General features: G+C 43.7%; 2 protein-coding genes across 3 annotated transcripts; one reads left to right on the top strand and one right to left on the bottom strand.

Moving 5' to 3' along the window:
* Positions 1-816: 816 nt before the first annotated feature.
* notum1b (notum, palmitoleoyl-protein carboxylesterase b) lies at positions 817-6,811 on the bottom strand. Of its 2 annotated transcripts, XM_070828082.1 has the most exons (12): positions 6,633-6,811; positions 6,396-6,590; positions 5,238-5,290; positions 5,044-5,139; positions 4,370-4,430; positions 3,737-3,795; positions 3,242-3,344; positions 2,707-2,898; positions 2,518-2,615; positions 2,243-2,390; positions 2,111-2,158; positions 817-1,159 (listed from the first exon to the last, which is right to left on the bottom strand). In XM_070828082.1, the coding sequence occupies exons 1-12, from the start codon at positions 6,809-6,811 to the stop codon at positions 817-819; spliced, it is 1,575 nt and encodes a 524-aa protein (XP_070684183.1). The 2 variants fall into 2 exon arrangements, with proteins under 2 accessions (XP_070684183.1, XP_070684182.1); XM_070828081.1 differs by having other exon boundaries at positions 6,396-6,811.
* A 2,767-nt stretch (positions 6,812-9,578) lies between these two features.
* On the top strand, positions 9,579-26,654 carry aspscr1 (ASPSCR1 tether for SLC2A4, UBX domain containing). Its single transcript, XM_070856578.1, has 17 exons — positions 9,579-9,675; positions 9,883-9,938; positions 10,411-10,525; positions 12,407-12,507; positions 14,080-14,137; positions 14,228-14,301; positions 14,429-14,984; positions 15,486-15,545; positions 15,877-16,016; positions 16,871-16,952; positions 17,047-17,113; positions 17,476-17,538; positions 18,689-18,741; positions 22,362-22,413; positions 22,668-22,737; positions 23,168-23,355; positions 26,025-26,654. The coding sequence occupies exons 1-17, from the start codon at positions 9,586-9,588 to the stop codon at positions 26,033-26,035; spliced, it is 1,836 nt and encodes a 611-aa protein (XP_070712679.1). The 5' UTR covers positions 9,579-9,585; the 3' UTR covers positions 26,036-26,654.
* Positions 26,655-26,861: the final 207 nt, after the last annotated feature.

Below are 26,861 nucleotides of genomic sequence, written 5' to 3'. Positions count from 1 at the left end.
GGAAATATTTGTTACAAATTCAACAGCTTGAAAAACAGTAAGGACATCATTTGTAGTATTAGCATACAGATATTGTTTTTCCACAAACATGCAAATAAGAAAAAAGTTAAATGTACGGAGACACTAGCGAACTGACTATAAGACTTAAGACATTTTCAGTAGAAAAATAAATAGTCAAGCACTTTTAAGTAGCCTGAAGACCAACGTAATAATATTAATCTTTGTACCGTTTATTAGTAAATATTACCCATTAAATTATTATTTTTCCAAAATGAGAAAAAGCAGCATATTTGGTGGAGGGTAGAAACAGCAGCACCACAGGTGGAGTTCTGAATGTGAGAGAGTTGACAGAAGAACGCTCCAGCACAAAACAAACTGGGAGCTGTTCGCAATCCAGCAAAACTATTTGTCTACCACCATGACAGTCTCAACTGCACATACATATTGTTCAGCACATATTTACTTTGTTTATATATATATATTTATATACATACACTCTGTACTTTCATTGTATTTGTGTACACCTCACAATAACAGCATATCTACAGTATATATCTGTCTACATGTTAAAACGAGGAGCATGTGATCCCGTGTGAACAGCTCAGATGCTCTGATTGGATTGTGTGTGAATCAACAATGTCTTCAAGACTCATCAGGCAGTTCTTCAAAAGTCTTATTTGTCTTTGTTGATGGAAGATGATATTTGGAAGTATCAACAGTTTTCTCGTTTTATGTTCCTGTCATCTTCCGTTTATGTTCAGCACCTTCTCATCCCTGACAACACACTTACACTGCTGCACTTCACAGGAAAGCGTCTCAGCTCCCGTTATTGAGCATGCCCAGTAGCGTCCTGGGGTCCATTCCCTGCTGCTGGGCCATCTTCTGCACGTCAAAGCCCATGTGCTTCAGGAACTGGATCACGCTCATCTCCTGTCCCGTCAGCTGGTCGCGGATGGTTGGGCAGGAGGGATTGCAGTGAGGCCACGGGCAGCTGTCGATCAAATGCAGAGGGCAGCCCCTCGTGGGTGGGGTCTTGTGCTTCTGGTGGTTGTGGTTGCTGTGGCTGCTGTTGGTGTGGTTGTTGTCTTGGAGGCTGCGATCCCAGCAGTGGAGGGCTCTGGGCAGGGAGGTGCCTTTCACCTGAATGTCCATCCAGTAGCTGCAGGGATGGAGACGCAATGATGGTGAGGAACGTGGGGGTCAAAAAACTAAAGCAGATAACTTAATCTCTGGCTCCACTTCACCTCTCCTCCCAAAGAGCCCACAAGAGTTTTATATGTGATGTACAATTTGTGTCGACACAATCTTTGTGTGCTGTTTTCCATGAGTATGGGCACTGTCACAACGATTAAATTAAAATGTAATACTATCTGGAAGGATTGAGCGATGCAGTGATATGTACCAGGAGACATTTTGCCACATGCCAGTGCATCCAAGCGGTTAATTTCTCCAGGTTGTACTTAGAGACTCACTGGTGTCAATATTCGTGTCCCAAAAATTTCAGAATTAGAATTGTTACAGATTTTTGTCTTAAATGAGACATTTCACAGCTGAAAAATAAATGATAAGAATAAGAATAAACTCGTCAGTTCTCTCTGGTGGACAAACACTGTAACAGCAGATGCACTGTCTTTAACGTAGTTCCCAATGTAATGTAATGTAATGTAGACCTATTTGGCCACTTCTATTTATTCATAAGCCCGGTTTATCTCCAGTTGTTTTCGAGGATTCATGCCAATTTTGCAAATTAATGCGCAGCACTGCTTTGTGGTAATATTGAGTGGACTGGATGTTTTCATTAATGTGCTGAAGTGCCTTTACTTATTTGATATTCAATTCTGTAAATTGTACCTTTTATTACACATGCAATACTTTTTTAGTTATTTTATAGGAGGAGTTGAAGTTCATTGTAAAGTCAATGGTTACATTGTGTAACTGATAGCAGGCAGTTAATCAGGTCTGTTAGACTGGCACCAAATGTGACTGTATGTACTAGTTCTTGGTTCTAAAATATGCTGACGTTGCGACGCTGATGTTACATGTTGAGCAGACAGCAGAGTGTTTTAAAGATCCAGGGTTCTTGTATAAAAACAGAGTTTGATTTACTTACGTTCTGGTAATGAGTTCATGTGACAGACAGGCCGGAGCAAACATCGCCCTGCCATTCAAAAACACAGAATCACACAGTCAACACAAAGTCTGTTTTTACTTTATCTTGTGTGTGTGTGTTTGTCAGACTTACGGTACGTCACGCAGCGTGCTCCTCAGCTCCTGTCCCAGGTTCTGTATGTACCTCCACTGGCCCTCGTGCACAGGCTGTCCGGTCAGGTGGATGTTGTCGACCGTCAACTGGGCCTCATCAAACAGCCACTGCACCACGAACACCGGGCCTGGACAGGAGAGAGCATGCACCACAGGTGAGACTTTAGATGACACACAGCAGCCTCTGTGTTCAGCGTCGGTCTTGGACGATGAACAGAGCAGAAGACCAAAAGCCCGGGGTGTTTCATCACTCACTTTTTAACGTGGGGTAGACTCTATATCCAAAGAAACAGTTCCACTCCTCTCCTACGTGAGCCTGTCTGCAGCTCTCTGGCACCAAACCTCCCCAGTACCTGCAACAAGTGTGACCACATTACAAAATCTGTGCACTTTGATCCCCCATCAGTCCATTCATCGGTCCCTTCAGCCATCCGCCTGCCCTACCTGATGCCTCTCTTTATGGCCTCAGTGGGGGCACAGCTGATGGTATCCAGACAGTCTGTGAATTTGTACTGTTTGTTGTCCAGGAACCATCCAGAGTCAGCCAGACCCCTGACCTGCACCCCTGAGTGGCCCTGCGACTCCAGCTGCTCTGCAACGTGGTCCACGTTGAGTAGGACACCAGTACCGCCCGCACTGGTGACAGGAAGAGTGAAGGTGTGGCTGAGCGTTTATTTGGTAAAACACACACATACTTGTACTTTTATCTTTGTGAGGACCGTCACTGACATAATGGATTTGTAAGTTCTTCACCCTAACCCTAACTATCACAACTAAATGCCTGACACCAACCCTTACCTTCACCTTAACCTGAACCTAATTCTAACCTTATCCTTAAAACCAAGTCTTAACCTTAAAACAGACTTTGAAGTTTGTGAAGACTTGCCAAAATGTCCTCACTCTGCTGGTCAAATGCATGTTCTGGTCCTCACTATATAGCAAGTGCAAGAACACACACACACACACACAGTGAACTGACCTGCTTCCTGCCAGAAGCAGAACCTTGGCATTGTCCAGACCCTTTGTCAGCAGCTCATTCACGACCTCCTTGATGATGAGAGAGCCCATGAACGCATAATCACCTGAGGACAAACATGTTTTTTTATCTATTAACACAGAGCCATGTGACATTTAAGGGATGAAACAATATGTGTTAGTTTGTAGTGCTATAAGTGGGACACTATTCATAAACCTGCCAAGTGTCTAAAAAGAACACCAAATAATGGTTTTCAGATAGTCAGGCATACTTTAAGTGTATAGTTGATATCAGAACTGAAAGAAAAAAGCTTCCACATAGCAAAGGCACAGAAAACTAAACACAACAATGATCTCCCAGATCATCACATCTCTGCAGCCTCCAATCTAGTCGCTCGCTTGCTCCTTTTCTCTAGCTTTAAATAGCTAGTGCATCCATAAATCTTTCTTCATACAGCCTCAGATCTACAGGCTCCCAAAGTGATTTATTGTGTCTTACTGTGATCTGTCTTCGGCGTGGCTCCGCTCCACACGTCACTGGAGCAGTACGGGATGAACCTGCAGCACAGGGAGACACGCGGACAAACTTGGAATCAAATCTAAGGTTTTCTGATAGCTGACAGATCAGACAAGTGTACAAATAGAAGACTGAACACAAACAAACACTGCAAGTGTGCACTCAAAGAGGATGTCTTTCACTATCGAACAATGACAAGCAGCTGCTGGAGCAGAGTAGGCCCTGACTGAGAGTCGTCTGGTGCTGGTGATCTTTTTTATTTTCATGGATGAGAGGACAATAGAAGGCAAAAACAGTGAGAGCAAAAGTAGCGAAAGCACTTGTTGCGTTTTATAACCCCTTACTCTGACTTAAAGTAGCAATTCAAGAATGGAAATTGAAGAATAAATCATCAAAGTTAAAGTCCTGTATGATACAAATAACTTAAGTGAAAGTAAAGCAGCATTCCATAAGGAAAAGCCCCTTTCAGAGTGCTAAATTATTCAGGTATTAACCTTTTCCACTCAAATAATATGATTCCTATGACTTGTGTTTCCCAGGGTATAACTAAATGAAGAAATAGCTAAACACACAAGTGTATTAACTATAAAGAGAAGGAGAGACAGGAGCTCTTACACCATGTTGGCGTTCCACCAGTGAGGATTTTCCTCCGGCTGAGGAGACAGAATTCCTGTTCCTGTGAAAAACACAAAGTAAGATGTAACACACACTTCACTTTCTGGACAGAAATTGTAGTCGGAGAGTCAAAGAGCTTCAGTGAAAGGTGAGAGCGCTCTAAATCTTTTAGGCTACTTGTTAAAAGCCTGATGTATGGCTGTGTGTGTTCTGACGTATGCTGAGGTGTGTGCGTGTTTTCCCTGCGGTCAATAAGTCATTAACTTTCCCTGCTTTGGTCAGCGTTACATGCAGCCATTGAAGGGCTCTGTGGCTGCGGGGCTGGCCACCAGTGTAAAGTACACACAGAGAGGGTGGTGGGGAGGGAGAGTCGCAAACAAACAAGGAGCTACCCTGATGGCCGGAGGAAAACCAACCCCAGAGTTTGACTTGTAATGATGAATGCAAACTTGGCTAAAGAGGAAACACAAACATTTCTATGAATCTCCTTCATTCAGGGGAAGTTTTTTTTTTTTTCCTACTAAGGAGAGCAAAAGCACCTTGGGGCTGTGCAGAGGTTTTGCAAAAGCAGCATGAAGCAGCTAACGTTTTTCATGCACGTGTGTGTGTGTGTGTGTGTGTGTTTGTGCATAAGATATTATAAAGTGCAGGAAATGACATGTGTGGCTTTGTACCTGTTTTGGTTTGTGGCCACTTGGTGGAGCTCATCAGTCTCCTCATCGTCCCGTACCTGCTGTCACAGGTCTGCCTGTTGAAGCAGTACCATCCACCTGAACAACACACACACACACACACACACACACACACGCATTAACAGGATACACAGAGCTGTGCTTGACTGTAGTGTAGTTCACAGGCTCGTCCTCACCTTCTAAGAACAGCAGCCACCTCTTGCTGCCTTTAGACTCCTTGATGTAGTACCTGTGTGAGAACAGCAGAACAAATCACTGTGAGTGCGTCCCATGCGACATGCACACAGATGCTTTTACATACACAACACAAGCTCCGCAGGAGGGATGCTCCCTTTGATCCTGACATGAAACATTTGGCTCCGACTGCATCCCTAAAACTCACTGCAGGAGCCTGTTTAGAGGCTTTCAGAGCTCTAAAGGCTCATTTAAAAAAAAAAAAAAAAAAAAAAGAGTAGAGGAAACACATCATGCTGTTGGCAAACACACACTGTAGCTTAACAGCATGGGTGGCATATGGAAAGATCCCTCTTGTTCTCACAGTGTTTTATTTTATTAAGTTGCAGCCTCTTGTATTTATTCTAAAAAAAACTCCTGCGTGCTGCACAGCCTCACATGGTAAAGACACAGGAGTAATGAGGTGGTGCTCATGCACATTTCCCTCTGAGGATAAGTTTATTTATGTCCCAGGAAGTTATTTTTCACTTGTTGCACAGTAGCTGCTGCGAATGACAGAAGATGATTCAGGCATAAATCAGTCAAAGCTTCAGTCCAACCTACTTGTGGGTCTACAATGAAACTGTCCTTTAGTCTGGAGCCAACACTGTCTAAGTGCATCTGATGGATTTGTTTGCAAGTTGTTAAAGACATCTAATGACTCCCACATGGTTTTTCTGTTTCTTCCACTGTAGGAAAACAGATATTTGTTATGTCACAAGTAGTTGTCTGTTGTTTTTTTTTTTATTCTATGATAAATATTAGATTCAACCTTGGACTTAATCAAACTATTCCCTGTAGGGATAAAAAAAAAAATGCTGGCCTCTCTGTCTATGCATATTCTCTCTCTCTCTCTCTCTCTCTCTCTCTCTCTCTCTCTCTCTCTCTCTCTCTCTCTCTCTCTCCTGTGCAGTGCTGCGTTCCCTCTGATCTGCTCCTTTGATCCATTTTGGCCACATCCGGAGCGACATGGGACTGAGGGGCAGGGAGCCTAACCGCCAGAGTAACTCACAAATTGGATGTTTGGTGAAGCAGAGGGCAGCTTAGCCTCTGCGCCTTTGTGGCTTTAGCCAAAAACTCCCTCACATACAACCAGGAGTTAAGAAGCAGCACTGACTTACCCTGCGGGAGACCCGTCATTGCAAGTCACAGATGCATTCTTCAAAAAGTGCAACTTCATGTCTTGGTCCAGCTTCTGCGAAGAGCATGGGTACAGCGACTGCGCCAAGTTCTTTATCTGCACCATGAAGTTGTCCATGTTTCCCTCCACGGCTGTAAAGTCTAACGGGAAGCTCTCGGCTCCCTCCACCCGCTCCCTGTGCGCCGGAGTCGGCTGCTGCTGCTGCTGCTGCTGTTGCTGCTGTTGCTGCTGCTGCTGCTGCTGCTGCTGCTGCTGCAGAACCCGCCGCGTCTGCGCCCGGCCGCTGTGCGCTCTCTTCGCCTCCACCGGTGCGCTCATGTGGATGAAGAGCAGCAGCAAGCAGGAGCGCACCGCGGACAGAGCGGCTGAGCTCCTCACCACACCACGGCTCTGCATGTCTAACTCTTAGTGGAAAACGCCTCTCTCGAGTGTGCGCGAGGGACTTGAATGAAACACAGCATGTCCTAAGAGTTGTTAGAAAAACGAAAAGTTCTTTGGAGACGCACGGAGACCTCTTGGGAGCGCATGGAAGATGTGCAGAAGGGTCGCAGGTTGAGGTTCTCCATGGTGCCCTGAGAGAGGAGGGAGCTGATTAAAAATTCACCCCAAATGCACGTGCAGCAGCTCTCATCTCATTCAGTCCTAAAAGTGGGCGCAGTAAGTCAGGAAAGGCGTCATTACGCGCGTGGAAGTCCCTGAAAGACCAGTCTCACTGAAGACCCGTCGGCTCTGCGTTCAGATCCTCATGAGCTGCAGATGAAGTGGAATTTTATTTGAAGTCCTCCGCCCCCTGCGACCCCCCCCCTACCACACCACCCCTCTTCCTCCTCCCTGCCCCCTGCCCCGTGCTTCTCACTCCCGCGAGCCAATCCTTATTATCGTTGGCTGATGCTCCTCGCAGGGCGTCGGTCTCCCACCAAGCGCGCGCGTACGCCTGGCACGCCACTTCTGTCGGTTCAGTCACACACGCGCCCGCTTTGATGTTGTGTCATCGTATGAACACGCCACCTTTTGAAGTGTCTGTGCTTGAATATGGTGTGAGAGGTGACGGACCGCGGAGGGTCGCGCCGCGCCGCCGGGGTCCAACACAGAGCTGTGATCCACATGTTCCAGCGCTCCTTTGGTTCTGTTTGTGGCTGCTGGAGATAAGTTTGATTTAGTGCTGTCTCAGAAATATGACAGTGTTTTCACATTACTGCTGAACAGAAGGTAACTCAGCCTGGTTAAAGCACACTGATCAACTGGTTGGTTGTATTTTTCCTGTTTCTGTGCCTCATCCACCTTTTTTTTTTTTTTTATAACCCACAGTCTCTTTGAAATCCATTCTTAATCTGTTATCTCATGTACTGATTCAAGTTCCAAAAGTTCTGCTTTTTTGATCCAGAATCCATTTTCAAGTTCAAATCTTTTGCTCTTTAAGTTTAAGTCCATCTTCATCTATCCATCTTTTGATCTCTGGACAGTGAACATACTCTCTATGGTTCATACTGCTAACCTTTGCACATTCCTCAGCCAGTATTTTGCACATTCCTGCTCAAACTGTGCACCTTTTTCATTTTAAAAACAGATGTATTGCACATATTTTTTTCTTTTATTTTGTTTCTATTTTAGATGTATGTTTCTTTCCTTCCTTGACGTGCAGTACTTATGTTGTGTTTGTGTACTTGTGTTTAAGGTGTTCACCAATATACTAAAGCTAATTCCTTGTATTGTGAAAACTTGCATGGCAATAAACCTGATTCTGATTGTGAAGTCTGACAGTCAGCAACACGCTGCCTTCTAATGCTTGTTCTCTGACTTTGATACAAAAAAGTTTGGAACGAGTGTATGTATTTCTCATCTATTAATCCGTGATAAAAGATTATATTTCTTGGGTGCAAACCTGACAAACTGCCCTCATGTGCGTGCGCTCCATCCAGCCAGGTTTGAAGTTTCTAGCCTGCTGAGCGAAGGAAGGAAACAGATTGTTTGTTTGTTTATTCAGACGGTGGCAATTTCCCCCCAGAACTGAGAACTGTATTCACCTCTGTCTCTCGCTCTCTTTCCCTGGTGGAGTCTAAACTAAAGTAAATGTTGCTGAAGTGGTCAGTCAGTCGGTTGTATGTCCTCTGAAGCTCTGGCCTCGCACCTCTCCATCTGTCGGCACCACATGTCACGTTGTCTGTCCAGTCTGATTCCAGCTCTGATCCAATTAGATTCTTTCTGATTTGTCACAGGCGGTAATATTTATGAGACAAACTCTGCTTTTGCTTAAAAAAAAAGAATGAATGAAAGACGTCCCATTGAACTTCATGAGGTTTTACTGACATTTTTAATTAGACTCTAAAGTTTGGATATTGTACATTTACAAGTCAAGGATTTCACGAGCAGAGATGACTAATAAAAAATAAACATAACTCTGCCTTTCACAATCCCCTTTATGTTTTCATATACACATAGATCTAAAGTGCACGCTTATACTACTGGAGCCAGCAGCTGCCATTGAGTGAGAGGCGGGGTACGTCCTGGACTGGTCACTACTCAATCACAGGGCCCTATCAAACAATTTGCTTCAAAATCTCCCGTGTTCCACTGGGTTGTGATCTGGTAAGTATGAAAGCCATAGCACATGGTTCACATTACTTTTACACTATATATAAATGAAATAACACAATAAAATACAGTTGACTTATTGTCATCAAACTAGCCGTAGTGCCCTGTCGATGGAGGTATGGACCTTTTTCACAGAGGATATTTTAACTTGATGTGTCATCAATTGATTCCTTTTAAATCTCCCAGTACGCGAACCAGCATGTCCAAGTAATACAGCCGTGGAACGACCTGCATGTAATTTAGCCAATAATTGTATTAACTGAATCTGTATTTTTTCTACTGTGACAGGTCAAAATGTCCTCTGTATTACACTGAAACACCATATTATGCCTCTTATATGTCTCTTATTATGTTATTAGGTCACTTATTCAAGTTTTATTCAAGTGGTATTTTTGAACTAAGTCTCTTTTGTGGCTTATGTGGAATTTATTTCATTTTTTAAATGTAGCTCTCAATGTTGTGAGCTCCACACAGAAAACAATGTCTTCCCATAATTTGGGTGAACTGACCCTTTAAATCCTGACTGTAATGAGTCAATAAAGTTTGTTCAAATAAACACAGTGACGTCACGACGGACAATGGCAGCCAGTGGCACAGCTGTGACGGTCCTCACTCCAAATGGGAGAAGACAAACAGTTAAAGTGTCTCCAAACACGCCGTTATTACAGGTAACGTGTGTTTTAACAGCGTGTCGTGTTTTTCTGACACTCTTTCACTGTTTCATCCCGTTTTTTGTCTCCAAACCAGCGCAAACTGTCTGAGTTAGCTTGTTGGGCTAACAGTGGTTAGCCGGTGACAGATCACTTTCTGTGTATTGTGCGGGTGACATGACATGACTCCGTTAATCAGATGCAGCTTCTGCTTGTCGTCCTCAGGTGCTGGAGGATGTCTGCAAAAAGCACGGCTTTAACCCCGACGACCACGGGCTGAAGTGGGTATCACTCGGCTGGTGCAGCTGTCACAGCACCGACATTTGAGATAAACTAATGTTAGCTTATAAGTGTAATATATGTGTGTGTGTGTGTGTGTGTGTGTGTGTGTGTGTGTGTGTATAAAATCTGGCTTAATGTGTTGTGTGTGAGAAGTTAACATTAGTGGATAATAATGAGTGAATTGGCTGTTTGTAAGTCTTTACACATAAAATTAATACAGCTGGAAAAATTTAATTATTCTTATTTATTTATTCTGCTTTCAGGTGGACAAATGAACAAAACAGTATTACTTGTCTTTGAATACACTGATCCTAATGAACCTTTAGGGATCACATAATGTTCTTCTCGTCTTATATTTTAACGACAGGACTCCTGTTTTCCTGGTTCTCTTTATACTTGTTTGTCATATGAAAGGGATTTAATTGTCTCCATCATTCTCACCGCCTCTCCTCTCCTCTGTCACCAACTCAGGTTTCAGAGGACGACTGTTGACCTCACGCTGCCATGGAGGTTTGCCAACCTGCCCAACAACGCTAAGCTGGAGATGGTGTCAAGTATGAGGAAACCGGCTGTAGCTGAGAGCCAGGTCAGCTAAAATGTGTGTGTGTGAGAGAAAGAGACACACAGGTAGTGGTATTATTGTAGCTTGATTCTCAGGTCTGACTGAAAATATGAACTTATAGCATAAATATAGATTCTAAACATGTGGAATGTCCATTTTAAATGTTCATATTTCCAAAATGATGGACAAAAACTGTACTATAACATAAAAATATTGAAGCGACTCTGCTCAACGTACAAATGATTAGAAACTTTGTTTGCAAGGTGAAATTGGTAATATTTGGCTGAGAATTTCAAGTCAGTACACGTCCCAAACCCACATAGATTCATATACATACGTGTTGCTCAGAAATAATGACTTTGGCGTCTCCGTGTGCAGGCGGTGCTCGATGACACAGACTGAATATTTCGTAATGTTTTGATTTTTGGTTGGTGGCTGCTGTGGACACTGCTGTGGTGGAGAAGTAACAATTTAGATATTATCATTAATTACAAGTTGGTATTTTCACTCACAACAGTCAACAAAAACGAAAATTATTGTATTAGGTAACTGTGATGTAGCTTTGATTATGCACCAGGAAACCAAGTGTGCTATTAAGATAAATTACTCGTTTGGTATTTTAATGATGGCGGTGGAGAGCGCTGTTTAACATGTCAACATGACTGTAAAGGCCGCAACATCTGAACATCAGTATTTTATCTCATGAAGCTGTGTCAAAATATTGATTATTTTTCTCGCCCATGTTTATGTTTGGAAATAAAATCCCAGATCAAATGTAGCCTTATATTACAGTATCAGTGTTATTTTTGGCATCTCTGTCAGATGTATATTTGGGTTTTTATTGCCAGTACCTGGAAATTAGTAAATTGCTCGCCTGTGTTCCCGCGTTCCCTCTGATCTGATCTGCTTCCAAAACACACACTTTGTTGTAGCTGAGCTGTAGTTTCCTATGACATCATGGCATCGTAATCTGAGCAGTAAAATCACGGCTGGGTTTGATCTGTTGTTCTTGTTCATTTGATGGATAGTTGACTGTTGATACCTCACAGATTTTATATACTCACACACACACACACATACTCAGGCTCTCCCGGTGTTTGCCTCAGCCTCAGACTGGTGTGTGTGTGTGTGTCAGAGTGTTTCATGTTTGACAGCCAAGGAGCTCTTTTCATCTCTCCCGGTGTGCCGACGTGCCGCGTGCTTTCTGTGCTGGACAACGCGGTTGTTGAGTAAACATAAACAACTCGTAGAATGACTCAGAGAGAGAGAGAACAGCAGAGACTCGCATCCATGCCTGGTTTTATTCATTCCCAGGCTGATGTAGGCCCACATGTGCAGCTTAATCAGGCTCGATTATCAAAGAATTTTCTGCCTGCAGAACGGCTCAAGAATGTAGAGCCGAGAAGTTACAAACGGCCACCGAGGGAGATTTTGATACTTAATACAGTGAGTTTCCTTCCTGCATTTAAGGTCACGTTTTGTCTCACATCCCTTCGATTTCAAAGGCAAAGATACATTTTGCATTCTTTTGCAGTTTATTATATTTAAAGGCAGCTATAATTGTTGTCTGGAAGTCAGTTTTTATCCTGGTGGCCGAGGTTTCGAAGATGTGCAATGTGTACGTTTGGATCCGATCCTCAAAGGGTCACACGTGTCACCAGCTCTTATCAAAATAACTTCAAAACTGTTGCAAGTGACGCTTAAAATTCAGCTCACAACCGCCTGTAGTTCATACATACTGTATGCACTGTGAGGTCAGACACCCAGATCCAGAGCTGTGGATGATGTTAATAACTGCTATTGACTCCTGGATCGTGCATGCTGGTTAATGTGCAAAGTGTGTTTGTAGTCATTTATGTATGTTTAAACTTAAGCTGTGTGTAACCATGGTTTCATGGCCCTCAGGTGCGGATTGCGTTACAGATGGAGGACGGCTCTCGACTCCAGGGTTCCTTCTCCTCTGGGCAGAGTCTTTGGGAGCTGCTCACACATTTCCCCCAGATCAGGTGTGTGTGTGTGTGTGTGTGTGTGTGTGTGTGTGTGTGTGTGTGTGTGTGTGTGTGTGTGTGTGTGTATGTGTAGTCTTGTACATCTATCTCTGTGAGGACCAAACTGAGAACCATTTGGAAGACATTTTTTGGAAAGTGAAGACATTTTTCTCTGGTGCTCAGCTCACGGCTGTTCGAGGGTTGAGACTGAGTTTGAGGGTTTAGGTTACAGTGAAGTTTGAGTCTTACATTGAGTTGCATCTTCAATGATGCTTTACATAAAAACACGGGACTCTCCTGCATTATGTTCGCCATTATTTTGTCTATCAATTGGCTTGTCAGAGTGCTTTAGATACTACAATACCGATGAGCCTCAGTTGCCGTTGCTATACTGTGAACCTTTGCTTCAGCCTGCTGTTACTGACGCACATCACAGACTTTAAAGCTCGGTGATCGGATGTTTCTGATCAAAATGCATTTTGGCATGGTTTCGCATGGTTTTGTGAACACAGGTGCACAATAGCCAGATATTTTCTCCTGTAGTTATTCATCTTTTGCACTGATAATTCAACCAGTTTCACGCCGATCCCAGTTGTATGGGTGCTTAACTAAAATTGTCTATAGAGAAAGTGAATGGGAAGTGAATCCCCCCTGCCTTTGCAACTCTATTCAGTATTATTGTCTGTTGACTTTGAGAAGAGTTGTACAGTATAGTGATGGTATGCTCTCATGTTATCATTCTACAAATGCAGTTCATTGCTTTGAAAATTAGTTGGATTACTTTACGTGTTTTTTTCATACCGTATCACAACAGCCCCAGGAAGGTGCTAGAGATGGTCCTCACAAGTATGCGTTTGCAAATGCGTTTGTGTGTGTGTGTGTTTGCCACCAGACTTCCCACCAGGCTGCAAAGTGAAGGTGGTCATTGTGTAAGAATGAGCACTGGCCAACACTGTGCAGATCTCTTTCTCACTACTCCTCTGCTGAGGTTAAAGCTTCCCCACACATCACCACCACTCATTCACACACACACACACACACACACACACACACACACACACACACACACACACACACACACACACACACACACACACACACACACACACACACACACGCGCACACACACACACAGCTGTTACTCAGTAGTTCCAGCTGTGCGGTCCCAGGTGCTCATGCATCCGTCCAGCCCTCATCTCATCCTTATTAAATGACATCACTCTATATTCTGATCCCTTTCCCAGGAAATTACGCTTCCATGAAATTAGTATTAGCTCCACACCAGCGTAAAAACTCTGGGAATGTTGTGAAGCAGAGGGGGAAAGCTTTGATTTTCAGAATTGAGGAGAACAATAGTAAAACATTTATGGTTCAATTAGTTTCTACACGGGACTGTGCACACATGGTTTACACATGCAGACAGCGTGCCACTGCATCGCTTGAGGTTTTGTCGTAAAATCACAGAGCTGATTTCCTTGAACAAGTCAAGGGAAAGTCATTTCTGTGTTTTGTTTTGTCAAAAATCATTGTAAAAATCATTCGCCCATAATTTTAATGTCTGTTTTACATATCGTTATCACCTGATTCCAGTGTGTCGGAGCTGTCGGAGTCAGGATCTACCCCCGTGTGTGTTTACATGAGAGACGAGGTATGCAATGTTCCTTTAACTCTTCCTTTTTCTAGAGATGAAAGTGAGTTTTATTGTTACTAAGCTGTGCATGTGTGTGCATGTGTGTAGGTTGGTGGGGAGGAGGCACTCAAGAAGGCCACTCTGAAGTCTCTGGGTCTCACGGGAGGAAGCGCTATTGTCAGGTAATGTACTTGTGTTCAAGCTGATTTGAAAAATATGGACAAAAAAAACACATAAACATGCAGAAAACTGTGTGAAGTTGAGAACCTATTCTCTGTGATAATGCTGCTTTTTCCATTTCTGTTTAAGGTTTTTACTGAAAAAGGCTAAAGCACAGGGAGAAGAAGATAATGTGGGAGCCACTGAAGCAGCTGCAATGCCAACCACACCTGTTGCCAAGGAAACCACACCTAGTCCATCACCTCAGCCCAATCCTGCTCCGTCACATCCGGAGACGCCAACAGAGGCACCAATTAAAAGTTGTAGCCCTGATAGGCCAATGGAAACCCAACCTGCGCCGACTCCTCCGTCTGCCATAAGCACACTTCCTGTTCAACAGGAAGGAGTACCAAGCTCCCAGGATGCAGTTCGGCCAAAGTTCCCCCCTGCGGAGAGAGGAATGCCAGAGGAGGATGGCGAGAAAGCTGGGCCATCAGGACTGAACTCTCACCCATCTTCTTGCTCCTCTTCTGCTCCCTCCGCTCCTTTCATTCCCTTCTCTGGAGGCGGTCAGCGCCTCGGGGGTCCCACGGGAGGTGCGGTGGGGCGCCCACTGTCTTCATCCACATCTCTGTCAGCTCTGACTGCTGCAGTCGAATCACCCAAAGCCAAAAAAGCCAAATCCAGCCACGGTCCTTGCACCAAGGTGAGCCCTATCGCTGTAGGAAGGGCAAAGGAGGAAAGTCCTGTCATCTTATTTTAGAAAACAAGTTCAAGGTTCTTGAAAACAATCTCAATAAACTTCATCCAGCACTTACATTTAGCCCAGTTTAAATTTCCATTCTTCAGTTGGCTGATAAAGTGATAATCTTCATGTGATATGATTTGAAAGCTACAGAACAGCTACTAAACTGACCTTGTGTTGAGATTTGCGACTGCTGCTTCTGAGGTCAAAAATAGCTTTTAACCTCAGACAACTAATCTTGGTCTTGGTCATGTATTCATTTTATTTGACAGTGGTTAGTATGGTTTTCAACCCATTAGTTAGAAAAGACCAGCTCGTGGTGATCAGACAATTTTTCACGCATCAGGCTTCAAGAAGTCTCACCTTGACTATTCTTGACCTTAGAAACTGCAGTTGAAAAAACAGTTAATAACATAACAAGTAACTTAGTATAACTTGTAGCCTTTTCTGTTCCTCTCACAGCGTCAAACCACTGCCAACCAGCCAGACGAGGACATGGATCAGGGGGAGGCGTTCTTGGAGGTAAAGCCAATTATTAGTCAGTCTTTGCTGTTGTAGATCTTTCCCCATGAATGAGCCTTGGACATAATATGAACTCCTCAATTTAGGGTTTGTTTCCCTCTCAGGCCAGTCTTCTTAAATACAAGTATGATCGTGATGTTTTTGGGCGCTATAGATCCGAGGTTTTCAAAGTCTGACACTGTTTTTGGGACCCATGGCATGCCCTTGTCCCTTTCACCTCACACAGCGTCCTTGCCTCGCGTTCCTCCCTCCGCTCCCTGGGGGAGACGCACCTTACAGTGTGACAACATCAGTGTCTCCATCCTGTCCCTCACTCAATATTTCTCTGCAGCCAGTAGAGAGGGCGCCTCTCATCTACCACCTGGACACAATGTCCCTTCAGTCGGAGGGCCACACAGATCTGCCTGACGAGTTTTTCGAAGTGACGGTGGATGACGTGCGCAAGCGCTTCGCCCAGCTGAAGAGTGAGAGGTGGGTGAAGGAAGTGATTGGAAGCGGTTGAGTGACTGTGGGTCAGAGGACTGTGTGTGATATTTAGTATAAATACCTCGTTGCTGCAGAAACACGTCTGGATCAGATGTTTCTTGCACTGTTTGGAACAGATAATTAGTCAGTTTGGCTTTTGGTCCTGCGGTGTTTTGTCGATGTATAACCCTTAATTGCAGAATGCCATGGCAATGATGAGAGGCCATAGGCAGGGAGAACGGCGGGCATCACTGCGTTCGTTTTGAAGTTTTTCTTTTTATTTATTATGAGTATGAAGTTTTTTTTTTATTTATTTATGAGCGTTTCTTCAAAACAGATGCGGACAAGTTTACTCTGCGCTCTCTGAATGTGGCCACAGCAGACCACAGCTGCTGAGACGCTGTGTGTGTTTGTAAACATGTTCTCATTTATAAGACACCGCGCACACTACAAAAGCTTCTAAATTCGGCATGCAGGGAGCAATTAGTAAGCCTGTTTTGTGTAGACGTTTATCTTCCAGCCATCGACCAAACACCGTCAGGCTGAGACCTCACCGCGCACATCCTTTAATCTCCGTCTACATTGACTTAGCTGGCTGCCTCATGGCTACGCTACTACCGTGTCAATGACTGCAATTACCAAGGGTGGAATTAAGCCGACCACAGCAATTCATCTCTGCCTCTGACACGCACACACACACACACAGGCACCGCGGCCACACACGAGTAAGGTTAGAGGATGAGGCGTCGCCTCCTCCTCATCTTTCCCATCGCTGATGCCACAGTCTGCTTTTTATTTCACAGCCTGTTTCATTACAACTGTCTTGTCTCTCCCTCTCTCTCTCCAACCCGTTCCTCCAGGAAGCAGTTTGAGGAAGCACCACTGATGACTAAATCTCTGAGGGCAGCACAGCTGAAGGAGAAAATGGAAAGATATCCCAAAGTGAGCACAAAGTGACAGGCACATCATCACGATCCGCCAAGCATGTATCAAATCTGCAGACTTTGAATAACCCACTGCCACTGTGTGCCCCCAGGTGGTCCTGAGGGTCCAGTTTCCAGACAGACATGTTCTACAGGGCTTCTTCAGGCCTCTGGAGACAGGTGTGTGTCTGTGCGCAGTGTGTGTCTGTGCGCAGTGTGTGTGTGTGTGCGCGCAGTGTGGAGAGTGTTCATTTCAACTGGCTAGCCACAGGTATGGCTGCAATGTTAAAGCTACTTGCGGCTCCCTCACCACATTTATGACTGTAGCCACACCAGAGTGACAGAGAGACAGACAGAATGAGACAGGTCTATAATTCCAGGGATTAGATCCACCTCAGCCCCAACAGCAACATGACAACCAGCAGCACAACAAATTGGAGGGAAATTCCATCTGAAAAATGAATTATACTCCACACGGTGAAGATCGCGTGGATGAGTTTGTTCATGGTGACATTGGTGTTCTGTGTTTGCTTTGTGCCCAGTTGGTGCAGTGAAAGATTTTGTGAGGAGCCACTTGGAGGATCCTCAGCTCAGTTTCTACCTGTGTAAGTGTCATTTCATTTCCCCACTCTTTAATCACAGCAGCATCAGTCATAAAAATCCACCCCTGTAGCTCCTTTGTGAAGGTTTCACATCGTCATGAAACCAAAGCCATATTTCTGTGCATTCACACACTGAAAACTCCTCAGAAGCATAATTCTATTTTACTTCCATCAGATTATAACCTGATCAGTAATGGACTTTTAAAGCCAGAACCGATGATACCAAAATTTCATGTACACAATTGTGATCAAAATATGTACTGAGTGGGACATTTTATAGTTGAAAAATAAATCATTGCCTGGTGGACAAACTAAATGATTGGCCTTTCTGCACTGACATTTCTTGATACCTTTTGGTACAGATACAACTGTACCATCTGTGTTGAGGTGCAGGGTTTATACATGGTCTTGAAAATCTGGAAAATGCTTGATTATTACAGTGATGTTTTCAAGGTTTGGAAAAGGCTTGGATTCGAATATAGGTCTTGAAAAGTGTTAGATTTTCACCATAATCTGGAGGTTCATGTACATAACCACTCATGTGAACCCAAGCAAGCATTAAATAAGCCTGATCAAAGCAAAGTTGATATACACAGCTGGAAAGATAAACAAAGTGCATATGTGTCTGTGGGTATAAAGGAGTTCTGGACTATTTTTCATAATTGCAGTTATGGTAAATTAGATGTGATGAAAAAAGCATGAGAGCCTGTAAATTTGGGGTTTAGATACCTTGAAATTGCTTGACTCATACTCTTAAAAAGCTGTATGAACCCTTAAGGTAATATATTATGAAAATATAACTCAAGTTGTATAATTATAAATCCCTTTTAAGTGTCTGTCAGCGCATCATTCGTCAGCTGTTATATTGTGCATTTTTTTGGTTTGTTTTACAGCCAGTGCCTGATGCATTAAAGGTACTTAGATGACTAAAGCCAAATCTCATTGTAACGGTGGTCAGAGTCACCAGACAGTCCCCTCAGGTTTATCTAGACTGTGTCAACACAGCTAACTTGATGTTATTCATGATTTCTCAAAAAGCTGTGAAATCAGTTCAGCCTTCAAGCCGTTTTTCGCTCATTAGTTTGAGATCTTCAGTATAGATTTTACCACGCATGATGTCCGCTTTCTAAGATCTACTCCATTTGTTTTTTAGTCATCACTCCTCCAAAAACCATTCTGGACGACCCTTCAGCTACACTGTTTCAGGTAAGATCCCGCACGCTGCCAGTCAGGACTTCAGACCGTTCACTCACTTTAAACCACAAAAATAAACAGAATGATTTGACTCAAATGGACCACATCACAGTCAAACTCCAGAAAACAACTACAAAACTGACTCCCCCCTACACACACACACACACACACACACACACACACACACACACACACACACACACACACACACACAGACTGTAAAACGTGTCGGCTGGTCCCTCTCTCTTCTTCAAAGCCCCACCACATTCCCGCTCTCCCCCTCTTCTCTCGCTCCTACACACTCTCACACTTGTTCCCCCTCTCCACTGTCCTTGACCCCAGCTGGGCTTGATTTTTCCCAGACTGGCACATGGGGTTAATACAGGCCTTGCTTTGATCTTCACACACACACAGACACACACACACACACAGAGCAATGGGCAGCCCTTGCTGCTTTGTTGCCTTCAGAGTTCAGAGCTATTCGAATAATGAGACAGTTGAGAGTGAATAGATTCGGTACGGTTGATCAGTCTGTACCCAGATGTCCTCGTGGACTCTCCTTGTTCTTTTATTTCTGGATGCCTTATTGCGTTACTTTAGAATAACTACATTTCCATCATCTGTGCCTCCTGTTTTTTTAATCTTTTGACACTTTGACTTAACCTTAAGTAGACGAAAGCAGAAGTGGAGGAACGAAGGGGAGGAAGACAAAGTTGTTTGAAGTGATATCCTGTTGTGATGATGAACAAGATTCAGCTCCTCAGAGGGACTGCTACTAAAGATAACGATCCTCAAAAGCTCACTTTGAAATGCGTGTTGGTGTGTGTGTGACTGTGTGATCTCTCTGAATCAAATTTGATGTTCTGATGCAAGGCGCCCGTCTCTCTTTGTTTTTCATCTATTTGTCCCTTCCTGAACTCCCCCTGCCTGTTCATCACCACACGTCCCTCGCCTGGACCCCAACTCCAGCTCTCTCTCTCTCCCCCGTCGTCCTCCACCACCACTACTGTCCCTCTCTCCAACCCTCTCATGTGCCTCACCCCCACCCACCCCCTCACCCCCATGTCTCTATCCATTAGGGACTTAAAAGCGTTAAAACGCACAAAAACAAGATCTTTAATCCCCTTGGTGTCATGTCTCACACGCACACACACACGCACGCACGCTGTCTGGCTCTGTTTCCCTGTCTATACATCAATCTTTGACACACACACACACACACACACACACACACACACACACACAAGGAATCTTTAATCTTTTTTGTCATGTCACATAGACACACGCATGCACATGTACTCTCTCGCGCACACACACACACACACACACACACACACAGACGCACACTTTAATCACTTTGTGTCATGTCAGGAAAGGAATGTTTCCCAACCCAAAAGCCCTTTGATACCAGGCGTCCCCTCCCTCATCCGTCTCTCCCTCTGTCTTCCATCAGGATCCGTTCTGCCTCTTTCTCTCTCTCACTCCATTCCTTTCTCTTATATGTTTTTTTTTTTTTTTAACACTGTCTCTATCTGTTCCTCACACTCACTCACACACACACAGGTCTTGTCCCGTTGCCCTGTCGCATCCCAAGTGGAAGTGGCGCTGCCAGAGGGAGCAGGATAGCAGGAATGCCCGTTGTTTCACTGTAACGCATTGTTTCCTGCTCACAGGGCTGCGATAATAGCAATTAGGCCAGTGCGTCCCAATTTAGCAACCAGCGAGGGAAGAAGGGACAAAGAGAGAAAGGACAGTGTGTGTAAGATGGGTTGTAGTGGAGGGTACACCCGCCTAATCCCAGCCAGAGCCATGCTACCTTCTCTTTTTACATTGTTGGGCTGAGCTACATGGAAAATGTTTCACCGAAGGCACTTGCGCTGCAGCTAACGATATTTTCATCACCCATTAGTCCGTCAATTGACAGTTTGCTAAGCCGCGCTCCCCCATGACACACATGCAGTTTAAGCTGATAAAAGTGGCCGATTTACCATCAAAGTTCTTTTTTTAAACGATGGTGCCTTGAGTCAAACAAAAGCAGCTTCCCATTTATAGCTGGTAACTGTTGATTTTCCCACCTGAAATGACAAATGATGCTGGCAGGTTTTATTACTTGTAGCTCACTTGCACTCATTAGGTAATTTAACTGATATTAGCTCTGTGAAATGGATGAAAATTGTGGCTCCAGCTGACTTTTTTTTTATTTCAATGTTTCTAGCTGACTCATTTGGAAATGAGAATTTTGTAAAATGGGTCTTAAATATGATACTGAGTGAAAAGACTGAGGAATAATTGTTTGGTCTATAAAATGTCAGAGGATAGAGGAACATGGCCCACATCATTTCCCAGAGTTTAGGGTTGTGTCTGATGTAAAACTGAGAAAAGCAATACTCACATTTGAGAAGCTGAAACAGGCAAATGTTTGGCGATATGTCTTTAAAAATCCTTTAAATGGTTAATTAATCAAGAAATAGTGCTTTTGATTGACCAATCATTGTAGCAATAGATGGTTATTGTTACAAGAGCTTACACAAGGGAGTTATTGAATGTTTTGTTAGTTGGTATGATATATAGCAGTTATAATGGGTCATGGTTGGCATCTCTTTAAAGCCTGTAAAAGTGGGTGCAGTTAAAATGATGGGACAATTAGAAGAAACGCATAATTTTGGACAAGTTCGTAATAATAATATGATAGATGACTGTAACTTGATGTTCTAAACAATAAGAGTGTTTCAGGGTATCTTCAACAGCACCCAGTGTCTGTAAATAGTATTCAACTCCCTGCGCTTATTGACGCCGCCGACACTTTTCAACACTGTTCATACTAGAACTTTTCATAGACTAATTACACCAGGCCTCCATGAAATACTGACATTCGTACTTCCCAAAGTGTAGAGGAAGGAGGGACGAGCTTGTGGAGTGAAGTCAGTGGATTTCTGAACTGATTTGACTTCGTCATGGGAGATAATGTGGCTGTTTTCTCTGCATTTATGGTTTACATATATTTAACATGTCATTTATAACACATTATCATAATGAACCTTCATGTTAAGGTGGTTATAGGTATAGTTGCATGACATTATTTTCTTGGGAATAAAGTGGAGGCTTGCTTGCTGCTTGACCACCAGCTAAAAGTGATTTCATCACTACATCTTTAAATTTAGCTTTGTGTCTTCAGTGAGTGAGCACATGAGGAGAAGAGTTTGGTTTTTTTCCTCCAGGTAGTTCTATTAGCATCACAGACGTGTGCCCTGCCTGCCTGTCTGTCTGCGTCTCTACCTCATAATTGTATGGTTGATAATATCTGCCTGCCACCGGTCCATTATAACCATTAAGACATTCACCGGAGAGGAGTGTTGTGCTTCAGGGGTGAAAGTGTTTTTTACTAACCATTTGATTGGAGCTCATTTTGTGGTCTGCTTCAAAGAGCCACGGTTACTCGCTCAGATCCCTGAGCAATGAATCATTTTCAAAAATGAACTTGACTTTGGCTCGGATGTGGCGGCAGCATTTGGTTTGCGTGTAGCAGGAGGCAGTTTTGTTTTGACTTTTCCACGTTTTTGCAGAAACTGCCTTGTGTGCCAAACATTTTGATGGCTTCTGTTTGCTCTCTCTCCCTCTGTCTCTGTCTTCAGGCCGACCTGTTTCCTGGTGCGCTGGTGTACTTCGGCTCAGACGTCAAGACAGGTTTTTCTCTTTTCGGTTCTTTTCTTTCATATGCTGATTTTGAATTAGATACTGGTGTATTACTGAGGAATGTAATAAAACAAAACAATAGTTTACATTGTGTGTCTGTCTCTGTGTGTGTGTGTGTGTGTGTGTGTGTGTGTGTGTGTGTGTGTGTGTGTGTGTGTGTGTGTGTGTGTGTGTGTGTGTGTGTGTGTGTGTGTGTGTGTGTGTGTGTGTGTGTGTGTGTGTGTGTGTGTGTGTTTCCTCCACAGATTTTTACATAAAAAGGGAACTGCTTGAATCCTCTGTCTCGGCCTTGCAAGCAAACGAGTCCATTGCGAGGTATGTGTACACGTGTGTGTGTTTTTAAATGTGTGCCTGGCCGTGCGTGCGTTTGGGTGTGTATATGTACTTGTATCCCGCGGCAACCAGCCTATTTTCCTGTCACAAAGCTGTCATCATTGGAATCCCTTTGAGGTTCTGCCTAAACAGCAGGTGCCCCCATGCGCCCTCATTTCCTCCACACACGCACACACATTCAGCCACACAAACCATTTTCCAGTCCTTCTAAAGATAGAGCCTGTTTCCCAAAAGTGACCCCACCTGTTGTCCCTTTGCTTCTTTTAATAAGACCGTCACTTTAACTTTTGGCACAGATCCTTGTGCAAAACAATGCTACTTTAGACATATTCTTCAGGGGAAAAAAAAAACAAAGCATCTGTCTTGGCAATTAAGATTTCAACCCTTTTTTTTTTTCCTCATCCCACCTCAGCTGTATGTTCCGGTCCCCGTCACCCCCCTCAAGCTCCGCAGGCTCCGAGCAGCTGCTGCCTCCTCCAGAGCCGAGGTCTGATACCAGTGAGTCCACTCAGGATGAGCCAGGCCCATCTGCACACGCCCAGGCCGCTAAGCCTCCCAGGTCTGACACAGGCAAGGTGCCCAAGTGGCTCAAGCTTCCAGGTGAGGACGGGATCACGTGCACTAAAGAGTCACACCTGTAGTTTGGTTCATTTTGTCCGGACCAAAGACTAAAATCATGTATTTGTTGCCTTTTAATTCTAATCTGATACAAGAGCTGCAAACAAAGTCATGTGAGCTGACGGGTAACTCAGTGATTGGGCAGATTTGGTGATGTCATCCTGCAGCACCAGCACTGCACAACTGCACAGTCCTACATGAAATCTGGCTCTGATGACTTTACTTAACTCTGTACATTTATTTATCTTCTTTGGAATATAACCCTCTTAATAAGACACCCCCCCCCCCGGTTGGAAAAGTTTCCCCGACATAATAGTCCAAGGACAAGAGTCCTCATCCTGGAACCCTTTTCTCTTAAAGGTGAAAGTGAAAGGTAAAATACATCCATTAAAGCAGCATAACATTTGTGCACTTATTCACACTCACTGGTTCTTAGCATTTTTCAGAGGAGCCTTTCTAGGTCCTCATTGTGACATTCTGTGATATTGGTCATACTTGGCTATTTGACGTGGCCCCCAGTCCTTTTCCGCAGTAAAGACAGGAGATGTTTTTGCTTGTCAGGAGTTCATTTCTTCCATGGCAGTAAAACAATGTTACACAGGCAGTCAGAAGCTCCTTAAAGTCAAGCTGGGCTCCATAAACACTTATAGGGCTAACTTGCTAGCCTAGCAGACAAATAATCCATTACGCAACACTATCCGCAGCAGCCTGTGTCACACCAGTACTCTCTCCATTCATGAAAAGATGCTGCTGTTGCAAATATGTAACTGTTTAGTCCTCAAATCTAAGACATTCAGGCCAATACAGTATCTAAGACAGTTCATGAACAGCAAGTTGCTTTAATAGCTGAATGAAACACATATATACCATCATAAAATTGTGTGGTGGGCCTGTTTGATACCACACCAGAGTCCAACTGAAAGACCCTCCTTTCCAGGCGCTCCCGGTACAGTTGTTTAGTCCACACTGGAGGTCCATTGACGTGTCTTACACCAGCCCAGACGAACCAAACAAAACAGGAAAACGTGAACCGCATCAAACAGATGTTGAAACACCTTAACATACCAAACACAGAAACAAATACTTGACCCCTCCAGCCATGCTCCCCAGACATCACTTCCTTTTTTTCTGTAGAGAAAGAACAGAAGGGTTTGAGACACACGATTGTTGTTTTGGTAAAAACACACACACACATGCACACAAACCCCAAAACCACAGTCAATAGGAAATGGCCTTTTGAAAGCAGAATTCCTCATGACTCAGACGATAAGGATGCATGTTAGGATGAACCAATTAGTTCAGGATGGTCACCCCCTCCGGCCCAGGAGACCACTACAGACACCCAGGGCCCAGGGAGGGAGCCTGCTCCTGGGCCACATCACACGGCTCGAGCCCCTGTGGTCTGTCCAGGCACGGCGCTTTTCTGTTGTTCTATTGTGGTGTTTCTGGTGGTCATTGTATTGATGTTTTTGTTTAGAATAATGCTGCCTTTTCTCCCCCTCTGTCTTGTTTGTGTTTTTGTGCGCGTTTTATTTCTGGCTGATCTCCGTGTGTGTCCATGTTCATCTTTTAAGAAAGTTGTGGCTGCTTTCTCTTTCATGAGGAAAGTTAAAAGAAAAAGACTGAGGGGAGGAGTGGGGGCGGGGGCTGAATCGGCAGTTATAGACTCCATGTGTGGAACCCCACAGTACAGAGGACACTTTAACACACACGCACACACTCCATCTGAGACCGTTTGTCCACCGCTGAACATGTCCGGTAGTTTACCCCGTCTTATTAAAGATGATAGCATTGTAATGCGTCCTGGAGGAAGAGCCGACACACTTCCAGTCTTCAGCTGGTGACCTTCGTACACACCAATAAAGCTTTGTATCTTTTGAATAAAAGGTTTGAGCTCCTTCCTGCATCACGGCCTTGCTTTTATCAGCACCGTGATGATGCATTGACAGGAGTTTTTACACGTCACATGAGTGTTTTTTAAAATGCTTCTCCAATGTCAGTGTTTCAAATTCAGCAGAGACCATATATTTTAACCCTTTGTACTCCTGGTAAATGAAGACCTATTTAAAGGAATAGTTTGAAGCTCTGGGAAATATGCACTTTCTTCTTCAGTTGGATAAGAAGATGGATACCACGCTCATGTCTTTAAACATAAGGTTATAGCCATGAGACAGTTTTCTGAGTTTAGCATAAAGACTTGAAAGAGGGGGAAAAAACTAGCCTGGTCCTGTCCAAAGGTTAAAAATATGAAGTGTGCTGGCACCTCTAAAGAACACCAAGGCCTATATCTCATGTGTTTGTACAAAACCCAAATTGTACAAATGATAGGTTATGTTTTTTTTAATGATGTTGTGCTGGACTATTTCTTCTCAGCATACTTTGGAAAAGAAAGGGAAAATGCAATTATTTCCCAAAATAGTGAGCTATTCCTCTAAATGTGGTAGAGACATGGATTTCTTGTCTTGTGCAAGTTTTTTCCTTTTTTTTTTTTTTTTACAGAGTAATTTATTTCCAAAATGAATGTAATAATGTATTTCCAGAATAAATTACTGATCAGAAATCAACACCAATGCTAAAAATGGTATGGTACTGTTAACTTGTATTGTTTGATTGGCAGAGCTATTAATTGCGGTCTCCTGTTTCCTACCCAGGTAAGAAATAAGACTGCTGCTGTGTGTTGATGGGAGGATCTACCACGACAGACGACTGACAAGCTGCTTGCAGACTGAGTAGAGCACTTAAACCTTTGCTGCGCTTCAAGAACGGCTGAACAAGCAGACTTAATCTGTCGTGGAAGAGGCGTGCACTTGACTCGGTTTTAAAACGGTCGGATTAATGAGAAAAAATGGTTGAGTAAATAGTGAATATTTCATTGCCAAGACGATTGTTGTGTTGCATTCCGGTTGGGGAGCGAACGCTGAGAGGCTGGTTTTATTCAGCTGGTGAAAATGTAGTGCAAAGTGAATAAAGATTGTTGTACTAAAACTGTATCTTCTCTTGTGGTGAAGCATGTGGAGTTAGCGCTGTTGTAACTGATCTGTAAACGTTCACAAAGAGCAGTTTTTTTCTGAGCACTGTAAGGACTTTTAGTGTTTTCTAGTTTGTTCAAAGGCCAAGAATGAACTCAGTGTGTTTGTCTCTGTCTTTGATGCACCCCCAACCATTTTTGGCTTCATGACAGCAGTGTTTTCTATGACCCGACACATTATGGCCTTCTCTTTGAGGACATGAATCAAGTTTACATATTTAACTCTAATGTACAGATTAAATTGGAATCTAACATTTTGCCTTACAATTGAAAAACCATGATCTACTCTGTAAACTTAAAACTGTAAACTAAATAAGGCTACATCCAGTTTAAGCTAGCTAGTAAGGTAGCCACGGCTAGCCGTACCATAATGCAGAATTAAACTACACTTCAATTTTTTGTAGTCTTTGTCTGTGATTGAAAAATATCAATTTTGATGAGCCAACATCTTATCGAGTCT

Source organism: Pempheris klunzingeri, chromosome 3 (assembly GCF_042242105.1).
Source record: "Pempheris klunzingeri isolate RE-2024b chromosome 3, fPemKlu1.hap1, whole genome shotgun sequence".
Classification (NCBI taxonomy): Eukaryota; Metazoa; Chordata; class Actinopteri; order Acropomatiformes; family Pempheridae; genus Pempheris; species Pempheris klunzingeri.
Note: the sequence above shows the minus strand (reverse complement) of the source record. Positions and strands in the feature narration are given on the sequence as shown.